Source organism: Galeopterus variegatus, unplaced genomic scaffold (genome assembly GCF_000696425.1).
Source record: "Galeopterus variegatus unplaced genomic scaffold, G_variegatus-3.0.2 Scaffold1580, whole genome shotgun sequence".
In the NCBI taxonomy this organism is placed as follows: domain Eukaryota; kingdom Metazoa; phylum Chordata; class Mammalia; order Dermoptera; family Cynocephalidae; genus Galeopterus; species Galeopterus variegatus.
In genome coordinates this window covers 2,955-20,483 of record NW_007727691.1, presented here as the reverse complement: position 1 = coordinate 20,483, position 17,529 = coordinate 2,955, and the positions used below count along the sequence as shown (strand labels likewise).

The window sequence follows — 17,529 nt, the reverse complement described above, 5'->3', positions numbered from 1 at the left end:
CACTGAGGGTTGCGATCCGTTGCTGGTCACGAAAAAAGACAAAAAGGAAAAAAAAAATTATGAATGTATGATGAACTATAATTGGAAAGGCATAAGAAGCCCATATTCAGGAAGATCTTAAATATCAGGCATAAGAATTTGAAATTCAAATTGAGTAATTGGGAGCCATAAAAGACATTTGAGCAGTTTAGAAGAAAATTAATTTTAGGAGAATTAATCTAACAACATGGAGTGAAGAGGATTTTTAATATTAGCACTTTTAAATTGACTTTTTAAAAGATACCTACTGTTTCTTTTTCTTTTCTCTGCTTAGGAAATTGAACTTAGCTCATTAAGAGAAGCTTTGTCTTTTGTGTCATTGATTGATGGATATTATAGGTTAACTGCAGATGCACATCATTACCTTTGTAAAGAAGTAGCACCTCCAACAGTGCTTGAAAATATACACAGCAACTGTCATGGACCAATTTCGTGAGTAATACAGACTATAAAAGTAAATTTTTAAAAACAAAATAATGTATTTATAAAGAAGATTTTATACAACAGAGTGATATATATAGGTTTAGGAATTTAGAAAAAAATATTTTCTTAATTTGACTAAAGTTTTTTGTTTTTTTTTTTAATAAAAGTCTATTTGCAATCAGATTACATAGTATCTAGAATTATTTAGGATATTAGGATATAATTTATCATCTGTGTCCCCATCTGCAATACTTATAACTTGTTATACAAGATTAACATTTAGTTGCCTATCCATGATTAACTAACTCTTGGGTGTTACTTGAGAAAAAAGATCTCCAATTTATGTTTCATTAATTTTGAAATACTGCAAAGGAGCCAAAGTGCAAACTTTGAAAATTGTCATTATTTGTGGATAATTCAGTTTCTTCTACTGAAACCTTCGAACCATAAGATGTATATAATGTGCCTATTTCTAGACTAGTGCTGTGTACTAGAACTTTCTGCAGTGTTGAAAATGTTCTATATCTGTGCCATTTAATACAGTAACCACTAGCTACATGTGGCTATTTAGTATTTGAAATGTGACTAGTGAAACTGAGGAACTGAAATTTTACTTAATTTTAATTTCTTTAAAGTTAAATGGCTACATGTGGGTAGTAACTACCATTCAGAACCACACTAAATGTTGTTTTAATGTTGTAGACCCTTACATTAATACTGGGTGAAGCCAGTTAATCGTGTATAACATCTGTTTAGCCCAAGTCCTAGTTATCTCTCAGCTAGGATGTGCTTTGTTATTGACACCAGCTTTTAAGAACCTGAGCAGGAGAAAAATCTGGGATTGTAGGCATGTGTTTCACCCTAAATATTTGGAAAAATATATCATGGGTAATATTTAAGACTTGATTCAAGCTATACTTCTTGTCTATTTAGTGATAAGTATGATTATTATGAAAAAATTGCATGACTTGGACATTGTCTGCAATTTACGTGTTCAGTATTTTTAAAACTCCTACCATTTATTCATTTGTTCACTCATCCATTCTTTCAAGCATTCTTTTATTTATAGAATATTTACTTAGTACCTACTATGTGTAGGCACTGGTTTATGTATGAGAAACATGGTAATAAGAGAAACAGAAATTGTTCCTGCCTTTATACAGATTATATTTTGCTTTTCTTTCAAGAAGTGCATCCTTAATAAACACATAGCAAATTTTTTAAATCGGTTGAGTGTCATTTTCCATGAGTCTTCTATTTGACTTTGGTATTATACTAAATATTAAAATAATGCACATAAATTTTTATATTGGTAACTGCTAAGGTAGAAGAGAAATAAGAAGTTTTTTCTAATATATTGTTTTCATGGTTAAATGAAGTTTTATGAGAGTTAGTATGGTTCGTAAAAGACTAAATTTATAATCAAAAGGCAGAAAATTTAAATGAATGAACTATTCTTTGTGATTTTGTTTGTATCTTAATACCTTTTGAATGTTTTTAAAGCAATATAATTGCCTCTTGAATTGATTTGAACTCACTGAAAAATAGCTTGATAGCTTGATTGTTTTCCCTTGAAAGATTTTTGATAAACATATAAGGTAGGGGAGACTTCAAAAATTCTGAGAGTTTTCGATTTGACTTTTGATTTATTTAGATGGCATTTGGTTATATTATCATGGTACTTGCTATGTTACCATTCAAATTACTTCTTTTCTTTTAGAATGGACTTTGCCATCAGTAAACTGAAGAAAGCAGGTAATCAGACTGGACTGTATGTACTTCGATGCAGTCCTAAGGACTTTAATAAATATCTTCTGACCTTTGCTGTTGAGGTTAGTATGTCACATTTATTAATGGTAATACTTTATTTAGTCCATATAATTTCCTCTTCATATTTATCTACCATATTTCCTTTTTAATACTCAGTTATAGCTCTAGATATGTTAACTAGCGTAGTAACAATGGATTCTACACAACTAAACAAGATATAATTCCTAGAGTTTATATAAAAATATAAAATTATTTATAGTGTCTTTCTATCTTCTTATTTGTCATTTACGTATTTTATTTTTTGATGTTTGGGTGTTACCAGTATGTCAAAATGGTATTTCATGAAGTCTCTTGAAGTCTCTTTTTTCAGAAAAATGAAAATCTTTACCAAATTATGCAGAACAAAATAAATCAAATACAGATTTTCTATTTACTAACAATGGTTACAGAATTAAAGCAAAATAGGGCAATAAAATAAACAGAAACATTGTAGCATTTTAACTAGTGATTTTTCAATATTGAGAATAATGATCTACAATGTATATCTTAAGTGTAAAACTGCAGTGAAACCTCATTGTTAATACAGATAATCTTGGATCTCGTTTATTTACTATCCAAAATTATCTAAAATAATTCTATCATTTATAAGGCAATTCTGTGCTGTAAATCTTGAAAAACTTTATAGAAACTTCCCAATTTATCTTACTTTTTAAAAATTGAGAAAGTAAGGATTTTGTTATTCAATTATTTTAATTTTTATAGAATAGAACGATCTTATATTTAGCATGTGTATAGAGTGGTTGTTTATAAATAGAGAAGGTGGGTTACTCCATCACTTTACCATTGTATAAAACTGGTAATCTATCCTAATTTGATCGTATCTTCTTGCTATAACATGTAACAGTCCATTCTTTTTTTTTTTTTTTTTTTTGTCTTTTGTCTTTTTTCCGTGTCCGGCAACGGATCGCAACCCTCAGTGTTGCCCCCGTACCGGACCGGGACCGGCAACGGGATTGCAAGCCTCGGTGTTGCTCCTACGCCTCGCTCAGCCAGTGAGCGGGAGCCGGTCTGCACGTGGGATCCGAACCCTCAGACGGGAGCACTGTCGCGCTTCCCAAGCGGCGCACTATCCAGTGCGCCACCGGGCCGGCCCGTAACAGTCCATTCTATTCAACAATTCAACATGGTTTTTTTTATGTTTACTGTACTTGCGGGCTCTGATATGAGGGCTATGTATTAGGGAGTGTATGATATAGCTCTACCTTCAAGAAACTCATCTTTTGGAAATCAAAAATTAAAAAGTATACCAAAAAAATACTAAATTGAGCATTGCAATTATCTATTTAGGCAATATAGACAATAGAAGAAAGGATTGCAGTTATTAAAAAAAAATCTTTTGGCATAGGAAGGACTTGAGATTGACCTTGAGGTATGAGTGTATTTTTTATAAATTGGTTCTTTGTAGGATGAATATGCTTACAAAAGTCAGCTCAAAACTAGTTAGGTGAATGAACAAGTTCTTAGAACAGTGCAGAAGACAAATATTAAAAAACAGAAAATATTAAAAATATCATATTAGAGAAAACTATACAATAGTTATACAATGGAATGGGTATTCACCTTTGCTTGTGGAATGGGTGTTTTTAGAGAAGACATTACAGAAAAAGTGGTACTCGAACTGTTGTAAGGAATGAATAAAATTTCATTGCTCAGAAGGAGGGGTGTTCATTCATAGGTAGAGAGGTGGCATGTACAATTATGAAGGCATGAAACAGCATGGCATTTGCTTGAAATTATTTAAGTCATTTTGTATGGCTGGAACAGAGGTTGTATGTTGGAAGCAGCAGTAGCCATAGTTGGAGATGGAGGCAGAAACCAGCTCATGGAAGGCCCTATATGCTACTCTAGTTTTAGAATTTATCATGTAAATGATGGAAAGCTATTAAGGATGGTATTATTATTGCTAATTTTCATTTCTTTCTTACTTGCTTTTTAATAAAAATCAACTCTTAAGCCACTTCTGTAGGCTACTAAATTGCAATCAGGTGCCTTTTTGAGGAACCAAGCACTTCTGTCACTATAGAAGCAGTACATTGGGATTCACAGTTAAATGTCTATCCTACTGGTTGTTTTTGTGATATCCCTTTTGTCAGAATAATCACTGTGATGTCCATTGTAATTATCTCTCCCTCTCTTTGTAATTAAATTTATATAGCGAGAAAATGTCATTGAATATAAACACTGTTTGATTATAAAAAATGAGAATGGAGAGTACAACCTCAGTGGGACTAAGAAGAACTTCAGTAATCTTAAAGATCTTTTGAATTGCTACCAGATGGAAACTGTTCGCTCAGACAGTATAATTTTCCAGTTTACTAAATGCTGTCCTCCAAAGCCAAAAGGTAAAATAATTTTCTAGTAATTTAAAAAATACTGGTCATAGATTGTGTATGTGCTAGGAGGTATCTTCAATACAATGATTTCAAAAGAATATGAAAAAATCAGCTCCAAAAACTAATTTTGTCTTATTCTGTTGTACAAGCATCATCAATTAGTATTGTTCAGTTTGTTTTGGGCCATCTAGAAGTGACTTGAAGTTTTATTATTCTAAAATGGCATTTTAAAGGTAATAATTGCTTAGAATAAATCAGTCACTTATTTATTGAACTGGATGACCTCGCCACCATATTCTCATGTTGTCTTAAGTAAAAACTTTTATACTCTTTTTGGATTTTAATTTCTCTCACCCAAGTACTAATGAGGCCCAACCTTGCTTAGCTTCTGAGATCAGACGAGATTGGCAGATTCAGGGTGGTATGGCCATAGACAGGATTTTAATTTCTGTATTTTAAAAATAAAGGTAGTAAGTTTGGAAATTCCTTGAAATAATAACAGTCTTATTATTAAAAATGATTAAAATTCCTGAAAAAGTTTTCTTAGTTAACAAAATAATTATAGTTTTTAATGTATGAAATAACTGATAAGAATACATCAAAGTTCAATGAATAAACCCCTAAAATAATTTTCTGTGAAAAAAGTGAACAATAAGTGGTTACTAAGCATTTTTTATATAGAGAACACATTTAATTTTACTTCTTTTGGAGCAGTTCATATCTTTAATGTGTTTTGATGATAACACACACACACACACACACCTATGTATTCATTTGTGGATACTTCTTTTGGAGCAGTTCATATCTTTAATGTGTTTTGATGATAACACACACACACACACACCTATGTATTCATTTGTGGATTTTTTTTTTTCCCCAGATAAATCAAACCTTCTAGTCTTCAGAACCAATGGTGTTTCTGATGTACCAACCTCACCAACGTTACAGAGGCATAATAATGTGAACCAAATGGTGTTTCACAAAATTAGAAATGAAGATTTGATATTTGTGAGTCATTCGATACTAATTACGGTCTTTTTTGTCTTTTTAAAACAGTATTTGTTTTTTTGATTTCCTACCACAAATTACATTTACGTGACATTTGGTGGAACTATTTTGTTATAATCTATATTGTAAAAGTCTAGTTATAATTTAAATATTATTATTTATTATGAAACATATCAGCTTTGTGTTAGAAATTAGCAAAATTATTTTAAGAATGAAATATTTTCTTTTCAAAAATTTAAAAATATTTCTTTCCAAATTTTAAATTAATAATTAAAAATATTTTTTTACAAAAGATCTATATCTTAAACCTCAAGTTCTCAGGAAACTAAGAGAAATTTAAAGGGTTAAAAATAAAGCAGGAACTGCAAACAAAGCTGTACCAACCTCTCAATCAAGCTGATGATTTGGCTGCTAGATGATGTTGGAGGGTGTGAATTAGTCTTACTTATCAAGGGAATTAAGGTTTAAAAGCAATACAAACCAGAGGGCTAGGTCTTAGGCCAGCTGAAGGCCCGGAGTTAAAAGTGAAACCATTCCTGAATAAAGCCAGGACCCCCAAGTAAATATATCCTCAGTAAAACAATATAGAGAATGTGAAAAATTCACACACCAGCAAAAGGAGAAGAAAAGGAACATTGTCAGTTCTAGTTGGGCTCTTTGTGAGGAAAAGGAGTCTCTTCTAAGAATTTGTAATCATAAGCTTTTGAATTTGGGTTTCTTCGTACTACCTGCATGGTCTGAGAAACTTTAAGCCAGTAAATTAAAAGTGGTACTTCCCAAATATCCTCTGGTGCTTTGGGAGAAGCAAATACAAAATCTTTTGGGAAGAACATACTCCTGACCTAGGCCATCCAGGATTCCTACAGATAAAGCCACTTCAAACATGAGCTTTCAATCAAAACTTTGGAAACATACAAGGAAGTAATCCAGGGTTAAGCAAGAGTCAGCAGACCAACAAACATTGAAATTAGACCTCCAGGAACTTCATTATTTCCAAATAGAGACTATAAAAGGCATATATATGTTTAAAAATAAAAAAGGAGTTGAAAACATGGGAAAATAACAAAACATTATTTTAAAAGACCAAAAATATTTTGGGGAAAAAAGCACAAAAATGAAAAATGTGCTCATTGACTTTAAAACAAAATGGACAGATTACAAAGCAAATTATTTATAGCTGTAGAGAGAATTAGTGAATTGGAAAATAGATCTGAAGAAATTATTCAGGATGCAGCAGATAGGGAGAAAGAAACAGAAATTGTGAAAGAGAGATTAGGGGACATGGAGGGTAGAATGAGAGAAACCAACTAATGTCTGAGTTCCATAAGGAGACAATAGAAAGAATAATACAGAATTGTAAAGACATGAATCCTTATGTGAGTAACAGGAAGCACAGAGTGGCCAGGTAACTTGACTAACGTTACAAAACTAACATGTACTAGAACTTGGATTTGAACACAGGCAGCCCCACTTTAGAGTGCAGCCTTTCAACAATTATTCTGTAAGGACATTGCAAGAAATACTAGTACTGGTAGTAATAGCTAATACTTAATGTCCATTTATTGTCTGTCATGGACTGTACTAAGTGCTTTCATTTTTTATTCACTTATTGTTTGTAACAATTCCTCAGATGAAGAAACTAAGACAGTTGCAGCACAGAGAGATTAAATAGCCTGTACAAGGTCACACAACTAATAAGTGGTAATAAGGAATAAATCAGACGTTCTGTCTCCACAGACCACACTGTACTGCCTTTCTATTGCACTAGTAGGAAAGGCAAACAGAAAAAGGTACACATGTAAATAAATGTAGGTAGACACTGACTCTATAAACAGTGATAATTATAGTCAATTCAGGAGGTTTAAAAACAGGGGTGCAGCCAAAATAAACTTTATTCATTAAACCTTGTTTTCTGTCTTTTATTACTATTTAAGGAAGCCAAATAGAAGAATTAATTGGAATCTTAAATCTGGGTTTAGTTTGTAAGGGAGATTTTTGCTCATGGATTTTTTTTTTTAATCTTTGTCTTTGAACCTATTCCCTAATTCCCACCTCTTTCTCCATCTTTATTATTTTCTCTTAACTTTTTTTCTTTTAAAGAATGAAAGCCTTGGCCAAGGCACTTTTACAAAAATTTTTAAAGGTGTAAGAAGAGAAGTAGGAGACTATGGTCAACTGCATGAAACAGAAGTTCTTTTAAAAGTTCTGGATAAAGCACATAGAAACTATTCAGAGGTATGTATACTCTTTCTGTAGTTCTTGCAGTTAATGCTATTTAAAGATGTGCTCTCATATGCACACACAATATTCATGCATGAAGCTTTTGAAAATTGTAATTTAAAAAAGTGTATAATGTCAAGGACCTTTCTGAGGATGCATTCTGGTGGAACTATAGAAAATTATAGGATTTTTAAAATAATAACTTATTTTCAAACTAATTACTTCTAGCATTATGTTATGGGTATTACATCTCCACATATACTGAGGCAGTGGTTTTTAAATTTGGATCCCCAGAGCTTTATGGGTTCCACAGCGGTTCCTCCACAATTTCATTTACTTAAAAAAAAAAAGGTTTGAAAGACACTGTACTAAGGAACACTGAGTGAAATATGGATACCTTTGGGCATCACCCAGAGATGCCGGGTGGCAGAAACCCAGCAGCCAGTTGACAGAGCCCCGAGCATAGCAAGACATCACCAAACATGACAAAACACACATTTATGATACTTTAAAAGTCTTAAAGAATGTTAGTAGAAGATAATGTGAAACATACAAGCAAAACATCTAATCCAGAACACCACAGTGTTAGTGATCATGATCCTCTGAACAACCATACCCAGAAGTTCCAGTCAAAGTTTAGTTGAATTAGAGTGATGTTAATACCATGCCAGTATCCTGACATGGGTGTTGTATATTTTACCTGCACAGAGACCATTCTTACTTTTTTAGGAGGTGTTATTTAAGGCTTGCATACATCTAAGTCAGTGTCATATCACTATGTCTGGTGTCAACCTGTAGTTGTACTTCTCTGTTCTAGATGTAAAGGGCCTAAGCCTGTTTGACTTGCACCATTTATGGTGTCCTATACCACTACTTTTCTCTCTCTTTGCTATTTCCATATTCCAGCTTACTCAGGAGTTTCCTCAGAATGAATTCTAACACCAAGGTTGATGGCAGTTGCAACTCCATGTAAGGTGACCAAAGCAAATTGCAACCTTACTATAGTCCTGCTGAGAGTAGGAGAAAATACATTTCTCTAATGGCAGAGAGTTATGGACAACAGTCAAACAGTAATTCTTTTGCATTTTTTATTGGTTTTTCTTTTCCTTAGTCTTTCTTTGAAGCAGCAAGCATGATGAGCCAGCTTTCTCACAAGCATCTGGTTTTAAATTATGGAGTATGTGTCTGTGGAGAGGAGAGTAAGTAAAACCACAGGCTTTCTTATGTTAATGTCATGCCTTTCTCAGAGCATTCATTGTTATTTATACAGAAAATTCGATTTCAGGATCACAGTTGTCAGTATAAACCATAATTTAATAGGAGTTGAATATTATTGAAAATGAAAACATTCTGGGACTGATCAGTTATATTTTGTGAAAAAGGAAACCGATGAATGAAGTTAAAATGCAGAAGATAGCTAATATGCCTTATGTTACAATGCCCAAAAAAGAGTATTATAGTAAACAAATATAAACTTTTGTATTCACCGTAGCAATAGAGATTATGGCTGGTTTAATATAATATTGGAACAACTGGCTCTTTCAGGACAAACTTATTTGGCATTATGAAGACTAAGCATATAAATGATTGACTGAATTTGTAGTGGAAATGACTGAAATGATTGGATGTTGATACTAAATGTATTATTTGGCTAAATTTAGTTCATACAAACTACCAAAGGTGCAAATGCTTCAGTAGTATATTTTAGTGCCTCACAAAGTTTACATTCAGAAGGTTTTTTATAATTTATGTAATTTCCCATTTTCCATTAATAATGTAGATTAAAAACATCCATATTTATATAAGATTTCTTTGTATTTTGTAAATTGATAGTCTTTTCAAAGGCAGTTGTTTTCAAACCTGTTCTATGGATGTATCTCAGAGGCCACTATGGGTACTGAGAAAGTGAGAATAAATCTAAATGCAGTAGTGGGGAGTTCTGCCTGTTTACCTCTTACCAGAGCAGTTCTCTCTCTCTCTGTCTCTTATTTATTGATGTTTCTCATAACCTAATGTAATCTCAAAGGCAGCCAGGATTGGTTTTGGAAACAAGCACCTGTTTTTGTCTGGCAAAATATGTATTAATAGTATTTTTTAAAATAATTTTAAAGATAGGGCCGGCCCGGTGGCGCACTGCTACGGTGCGCTGCTTGGGAGTGCGGCGGCACTCCCGCCGAGGGTTCGGATCCCACATACAGACCGGTTCCCGCTCACTGGCTGAGCGAGGTGCGGGTGCAACACCGAGGGTTGCGATCCCGTTGCTGGTCCCGGTCCGGTACGGGCGCGACACTGAGGGTTGCGATCTGTTGCTGGACACGAAAAAAGACAAAAAAATAAATAAATAAATAATTTTAAAGATAAACCAGTTGCAAAACACTCATTTTTGCTTTTTTGTTCACTGAGGGTTGCGATCTGTTGCCGGACACGAAAAAAGACAAAAAAATAAATAAATAAATAATTTTAAAGATAAACCAGTTGCAAAACACTCATTTTTGCTTTTTTGTAGTATAAATTTAACGGATAAATGGAGTTAGAGCTCAAATTCTCCCTTATGCCTATAATAGAGTAAACATTGCTATTAATTTTTGTGTATTGACAAAGGACTTCAGGAAGGGTTGAATGTCTAAATATCTTATGGAAGAAAAATTAACTATGTGAGAAATTTTCATTTATTTCAAGAGGCAGCCATAATTCAAAACTAATACATACAGGTGCTTCGGAGTAATATTATATAATATTGTAAAGCATGTCTTATGTATTACATATTTTATATTACATAGTATTATATATCACATATTATAATACTCATATATATATAATTGTTTAGACTCCTACCTCTTGCTGTTGTAAATAAACTAAAAACAAAAAATTTTATGGTGTATATCCATTAAGTTTTCTTTAAATTATTGGATTTATCTTAATTAATTTAATTTTTTACCTATAATACCCACATATAACTATAAATATTTTCATAAAAGCCCAAATTATATATATTTAATTGTATGTATACTTGAGCCTTATTATTATTTATATTTTAATGCAGATATTCTGGTTCAGGAGTTTGTAAAATTTGGATCACTAGATACATATCTGAAAAAGAATAAAAATTCTATAAATATATTATGGAAACTTGAAGTGTCTAAACAGTTGGCATGGGCCATGCATTTTCTAGTAAGTAATTAGTATATTCTTTTTATCAAAACTTACTGTTTTTTCTTATGAAGGAATGTAGAAATTATGTTGATTTGGAAACAAGAAATAAATCTGTAAGTGGATGCCAAGTCATTTAAAATAATCTGTTAGATGATGAAAGAGATTATTTTAGGCATATGTTTATTTATGCAAAAATCACTTTTGAAAGAAATGATTTTGTCATCCCGTCAATCTCTTAGAACTGCTGATGGACAATCTGTAGTTTGTGTCACTTGGGTTTAGAAAATTTAACCAAGAATTATGCAGAAACATGTGATACTGCTATGGATAGCAGAAAGTACCATGCAAACGTCATTATGTTCACTGAGAAAGCAGTGTTGACAGAAGCAGAAGAGGGCCAACCAGTGATCAGACCCCTCAGAGTGCACCTATGTCCCACTGCTGAACTGAAACAATATTTCTTAACTTTAGCTACCACCTAGAAATACCTACCACTTAGAATTTCAGCTTTAGAAAATAAAGTGGCACTGGGTAGTTTTGTTTAACGTATTCATTTCATCATGAATATAGGTTATTGTGTCATTTAAAATGTAAGATAGGAAGCACGGTGAGTAGTCATAAAATTTCCTTTTACTATCTCAACGCATGCCTCCAAATTAATATTTATTATACTGTCACATTTTTTTCTTCACATCTATTTTGGGGCCCTGAATGTATTAAATGCTCAAATATTTGTGTATTAATATTTGAATATATGTGCATTTAACTTTAATAGGAAGAAAAAACCCTTATTCATGGGAATGTGTGTGCCAAAAACATTCTACTTATTAGAGAAGAAGACAGGAAGACAGGAAATCCTCCTTTCATCAAACTTAGTGATCCTGGCATTAGTATTACAGTATTGCCAAAGGACAGTAAGTTCTACAGGGATTGCACTTAATTTTATTAAGCATTGTTTGGGTAGTAGCATAAAAAGCATGTTGTTAATTTTCCCGAACTCAATTTTATTGATATATTCTTGATTAGTAATAAAATTTAGCTATCACTTTTAGCAATTTAAGTTACAGTTACATGCTAGTTTCTGTCCATTTCTTCGTTCTTTTAAGAATGTTACTATGGACTGTGAGATGATTTTTAAAAATACCTTTAATCTCTAATTATTTATGGAAGATAGGATTTTATCTGTTTTTTAATGCAAAATTTTCTAATATCATTCTTTGAGCCACAAATAACTATTCTAAATTTTTCTTTCCTCTAGTCATTAAATAAAAATTTGAGATGATATAATGTAGCTTGAGATTTTATTTAGTGTAATTATTCAGCTAACTCTCTGGCTTTTTAAAAACTTTCTTTTGTGTCTGTTAATCTTCTATTTAACACAATAAGTTAACAGGAAAAATTTTTAGCCAAATAGTTGAGAGGGGTGTTTTGGGTTCAGATAATGTTATAATTGTATTTGATTATCTCAGCTAATTTCTCGAACTGAATGTTCTAAATTTAGACTCTAAGTTGATCAATTTTGTGCATTGATGTATAGTACCCCATTTGAGCCAATAATACTTATACATGATGGCTCATCTGACAGTGAAGATAGTGATAATAGGGTAGTAGCATGGGGCAAAAAATCTTACAGAGTCTTAGATCTTGTACTCAAGGAAATTTTACCCTCTGTAATGGAAGGTGATGATGGTGAAAATGTATTCATATGTTGAAGGAGAAAGGAACCAATATCTTCCTTATTCTCCTGATTATACAGCAAAATACTCACATTGCTTTAACAAAATATACCAAAAAATGCAACAGATTAGTCTTCATTCTTGTCTGTCTGTCTCTGTCTGTCTGTCTGTCTGTCTATCTATCTATCTATCTATCTATCTATCTATCTATCTATCTATCTATCTATCAATCAATCTATCATGTCAGAATACCAGAAAGTGGAGTTAGACTGCTTCCTTCTTCCTTGAATACCGTCTTTCTGGTGGGGTCAGAGACCACAGAAACTTCACTTAGGAGATTCCATGATCTGAGCAGAACCCACTTGTATCAATTTCATACCTAGAATATCTTGGTATAATTTAGTCATCCATCTGCCATAATGATAAATGCCTATTCTTGTTTTTACATCTGCAAGTGAGAATGCCACTGCTATTAAATCATAAGAACAAGTCTGAATGAACCAACATTATCTTTACTACTTACACATTGTAAAGAAATAGGAAAAAATATCAAGAGGCAACTTGGGGATATATTTTATAGAAAAAAAATTGGGGGAAGACAGAACTAATGGGAAGAGGTAGAGAAAGTGGTATGATAGTTGACACACTATGGTTTAATAGAAAGAAAAGAAGTTTAGTTGTTCTAGAATTGATTGTACAGGATTTTAATTCTGTCCATGCTGCTAAAAAACTGTGTGACTTTGGGCAAATTACTCAATCTTTGTGGGTCTCAGTGTTGTCATTGTTAAAGCTGCGATATCAAATTAGATTATCTCAAAAGTCCCTTCTAGCTCTTAAGCTTATGCAAACATGCACACATCCACATACGCTCACCCCAAAACAAACAAAAAAGACTTGGTTATTCAAATAATTTTAAAAACTTTTTGTATATAAAAGAATGGTTTTCTTGTGGGGATTTTTTAACTATACTTTGTTTCTATCATTTAAAAGTTCTTCAAGAGAGAATACCATGGGTACCACCTGAATGCATTGAAAATCCTAAAAATCTAAATTTGGCAACAGACAAATGGAGTTTTGGTACCACTTTGTGGGAAATCTGCAGTGGAGGAGATAAGCCTCTGAGTGCTCTGGATTCTCAAAGGGTAAGTTTATATAGACTATGAAGTTAGAATTACTCTTTCTGTGATCCTCCCTATTTCTTTTACATGATTTGATATTTTGTAGCCTATCTAATGTTAAAAAGAAGATTGGTCTGACATTAAACAATTTATTCTCACATTGTGGTTCTTTAATTATAGAAGCTACAGTTTTATGAAGATAGACACCAGCTTCCTGCCCCAAAGTGGACAGAATTAGCAAACCTTATAAATAATTGTATGGATTATGAACCAGATTTTAGGCCTTCTTTCAGAGCCATCATACGAGATCTTAACAGTTTGTTTACTCCAGGTATGTATTGATGGAGTGCTCTTACTGATTTTCTGGCTATCTTTCTCATTGTTGTATTTTATGAATCTTTACTAATTTTGCAATCTATTCCAAGAAGTTATTTGATGTCTTTTAGACCCTCTTAATTTCTTATGTTCATATGACTTTTTAAGCTTTATACATATTCTAATATCCTTGATTGAGCTGTCTGTCATTTTTTTAAAAAGGACATTTCTCCTTCAGTAACCTAATTTTAGTTTGCCAGTTAATGCATATTATACAACAGATGTTTATTCGGCTAAACTGATTTTTTTTTTTTTTTTTTTTTTGCAGCTGGCTAGTGCAGGGATTGAACCCTGGACCCTGGTGTTAGCACCATGCCTTAACCAACTGAGCTAACCTGCCAGCCTGCTAAATTAACTTCTTAGAAACAATTTTTTTTAACTAGTTCATATATATTTTATAATTGGTTTTCTACACAGCAGATAGATTTGTTTTTGTTTGTTCTCTCCTCCTTTAAAATATTGAATTAAATATGCATACGGTACTAAATATGAATAGGGTACTTTCTACTCCACCACTATGCACCATTCTCACCACAAAAATCAGTATATAACCTTACTTTATGAATATTAAAACTACCTATTTTGGAAAGTAATTGTATATCTTTTGTAAAATTTTTCTTGAAAGCCTGTCATTTTCTGGGTAATGATTAAAGGCTTTCATTAATGTAATCTAAACTATTTGAATTTCCTGTATCATTTATTATTTCTAATTCATTCTGATTATTTTGGTCAGCTCGAATGTATATCGATCTAACCCAGAGAATGTATTTGCCAACTTAAGGTGGTAATATTCTTTATTTCTCCAGATTATGAACTATTAACAGAAAATGATATGTTACCAAATATGAGGATAGTTGCCCTCGGGCTTTCTGGTGCTTTCGAAGACAGGGACCCTACACAGTTTGAAGAGAGACACTTGAAATTTCTTCAGCAACTTGGCAAGGTAAGTTGTCAGAAGTTTCTCAAACTGTTAGAGTACAATCATACAGTAATTTTAAGGGGTATTTGTACAAAAAGGTTTAGTTGTCAAATGTTGGAGAAATGCTATCTTTACTGAAGAACTTCTCAGAGTCTTTAACGTGTAATGCACATTGAACATCTTCAACAGGATGATAAATTAGGCAGTATTTCTCAAATTGATTTGAGCATGGGACTCTTTCTTGGGGGAATTTGTAGTTCATTATAAGTGAGTGAGTGAAATAGAGAAAGGCTTTCTACCTGCCTTGGTGCCTTTAGTCGTCTCAGGGAGTAATATTAATCTGATTGCTTAGGGTATAGGACATTGACTTATCCATGTTCACTAGCAGACAGAGTGTCTATCTATTAAAATAGATAGACACAGTGAAACATAACCTACATTGTGAGAAAGACCGGGAAAGACTCAATTCTTAGCAGACCCAACTGTAGTGGTAAGCTCTTTATGTTTCTTCCCTTAAGCTTGTTCATGTATAGGGTTCTCTGTACCATGTGGCCTTATGAATTGGATTTTGGATGGAATGCAATATGAAGGCATTAGGCCTTGAAACTAAGCTAAATGTTCCAATCCAGCTTTACCAGAGCTAAACATTGGTGGTTATATTATGTATTGGCTTAGTTATATTAATACATTGCTGCTGTTCCTTCTTTGTATAATATTCTTGGGAACATTTGAAGGGGTACAACAATGGCAAAAAAAAAAAAAACCCCCACAAAACAATAAAAAACCAGGTCCAAGTGTTTGGATGTATTAATTATCTATTGCTGTGTAACAAATTACCCTAACACTTAACAAATGAAAATGACAAACATTTATTAGCCAGTTTCAGTGAATCAGGAATCTGGGAGCAACTTAGGTGGGTGGTTCTAGATCAGGGTCTCTCACAAGACTGTAATCAGTATGTCAGCCAAGCCTCACAGTCTCATCTGAAAGCTTTACTAGGGGATGATCTACCCCCTCTACCCCCAAGCTCACTCACATGGCTGTTGACAGGCCTCAGAAGATCTGCTTCCAAGCTCACCTACATTGGCCTCTCCACAGGGCTGCCTCACATCATGGCAGCTGACAGCAGACACCCAAAGTGGAAGCCACAGTCTTTTCCTAACTTAACTTCGGGAGTAGCATCTCATCACTCTTGCCATGTTCTCTTCATTACAAGCAAGTCACTAAATCCAGCCCATACCCAAGCGGAGAAGATTATAAAAGATCATGAATGCTGTAATGTGGGGAATATTGGGAAATATCTGAGAGGCCACCAACCAAACTGGCCAACTTTGGCCATAATTCTGTGTTGATAGCATCAGTTTCTTGGTAGTATGCAGTATTTCCAAAATTTATTAGACCATGGAAGCCTTTTTTGTTTCCTTTACCCCCTCAGTATCTATTGACATCTCATAGAAAGTGTTCTCTAGGACAGTCTGGGAAATGCTACTTTAGACATAACAATAATCTCTTCATTTTACACTGAGAAAAATTGAGGTCCAGAGAAGTTAAGTAACTTGGCTATGGTCACACAGCTAGATATTAGCAGATGTGCGATGAGAGTCTTTGTTACCCTACACCTACTTCCATGCTATTTCTACTGTCCACCATATGTATTTGGTTTTATTTGTGTGAGTATGCTCCAGTTGTATTATCATCTTATATTTTTATCTATATGGGGCAAGTCATATTTTCTGCCATTAAGATATAAAGAAGATAATTTTTTATTCCCATTCAGAGATTTTATTTTGATCACACAGAAAATACTAAATTGTTCATAGAAAAGGCAGAAATTAATGTAACATGACTAATTTATGGGTCTATTGTTGAGTACATCTCAATTTGGTTTTAGTTATATACAAATATTTTCATGACCAAAAATACTAGTTATTAGTGACCATAATCACTGGTCACAAAATCCTGAAAGCCTTAAAAATTATTTTCTCTGTGATTCTGAACAAACCATTTAATTTTTCCCATCCTTAGATCTAGCCTTTTTTTTTTTTTATTTGTAAGAAAACAAAATTTATTGCTTACAATTTCAGAGGCTGGGATGTACAAAGTTCAGGGAACATATTTGGTGAAGGCCTTGCTGGTAGTGACAGTGACCCAGAGATCTCACATGGCAGAAAATGGTGGAATAGAGAGAGGGACAGACACTTCATGCTCCCCTTTTAAAGTCCTCAGAACCACGCCCCTGACCACTATTATTAATCCATTCACTGTGGCATGGTCTTACAATCTAATCACCTCTTCAAGTCTCCACCTTTCAGTCACCATGATAGGATTTCCTGCCCCTGACCCCCCAAAACTCACATGCTTCTCACATACACATACATTTATTCGATCCCCAAAGTCTTAACTTGTTTCATCTCAGAAGTCCAAAGTTCAAAGTT

General features: G+C 33.2%; 1 protein-coding gene across 1 annotated transcript in view; it reads left to right on the top strand.

Annotated features, from left to right (window-relative positions):
- The window catches only part of JAK2 (Janus kinase 2), a gene marked incomplete at its 3' end in the record, with an annotated part of 72,026 nt that extends 56,863 nt beyond the window's left edge, over positions 1-15,163 (top strand). Inside the window, exons 7-17 of the mRNA XM_008577811.1 lie at positions 314-471; positions 2,183-2,294; positions 4,448-4,634; positions 5,506-5,633; positions 7,734-7,868; positions 8,965-9,052; positions 10,897-11,024; positions 11,782-11,920; positions 13,673-13,824; positions 13,981-14,131; positions 14,982-15,163. Coding sequence (XP_008576033.1) covers positions 314-471; positions 2,183-2,294; positions 4,448-4,634; positions 5,506-5,633; positions 7,734-7,868; positions 8,965-9,052; positions 10,897-11,024; positions 11,782-11,920; positions 13,673-13,824; positions 13,981-14,131; positions 14,982-15,163 — 1,560 coding nt within the window. The remainder of the gene's footprint in view (positions 1-313; positions 472-2,182; positions 2,295-4,447; positions 4,635-5,505; positions 5,634-7,733; positions 7,869-8,964; positions 9,053-10,896; positions 11,025-11,781; positions 11,921-13,672; positions 13,825-13,980; positions 14,132-14,981) is intronic.
- Positions 15,164-17,529: the final 2,366 nt, after the last annotated feature.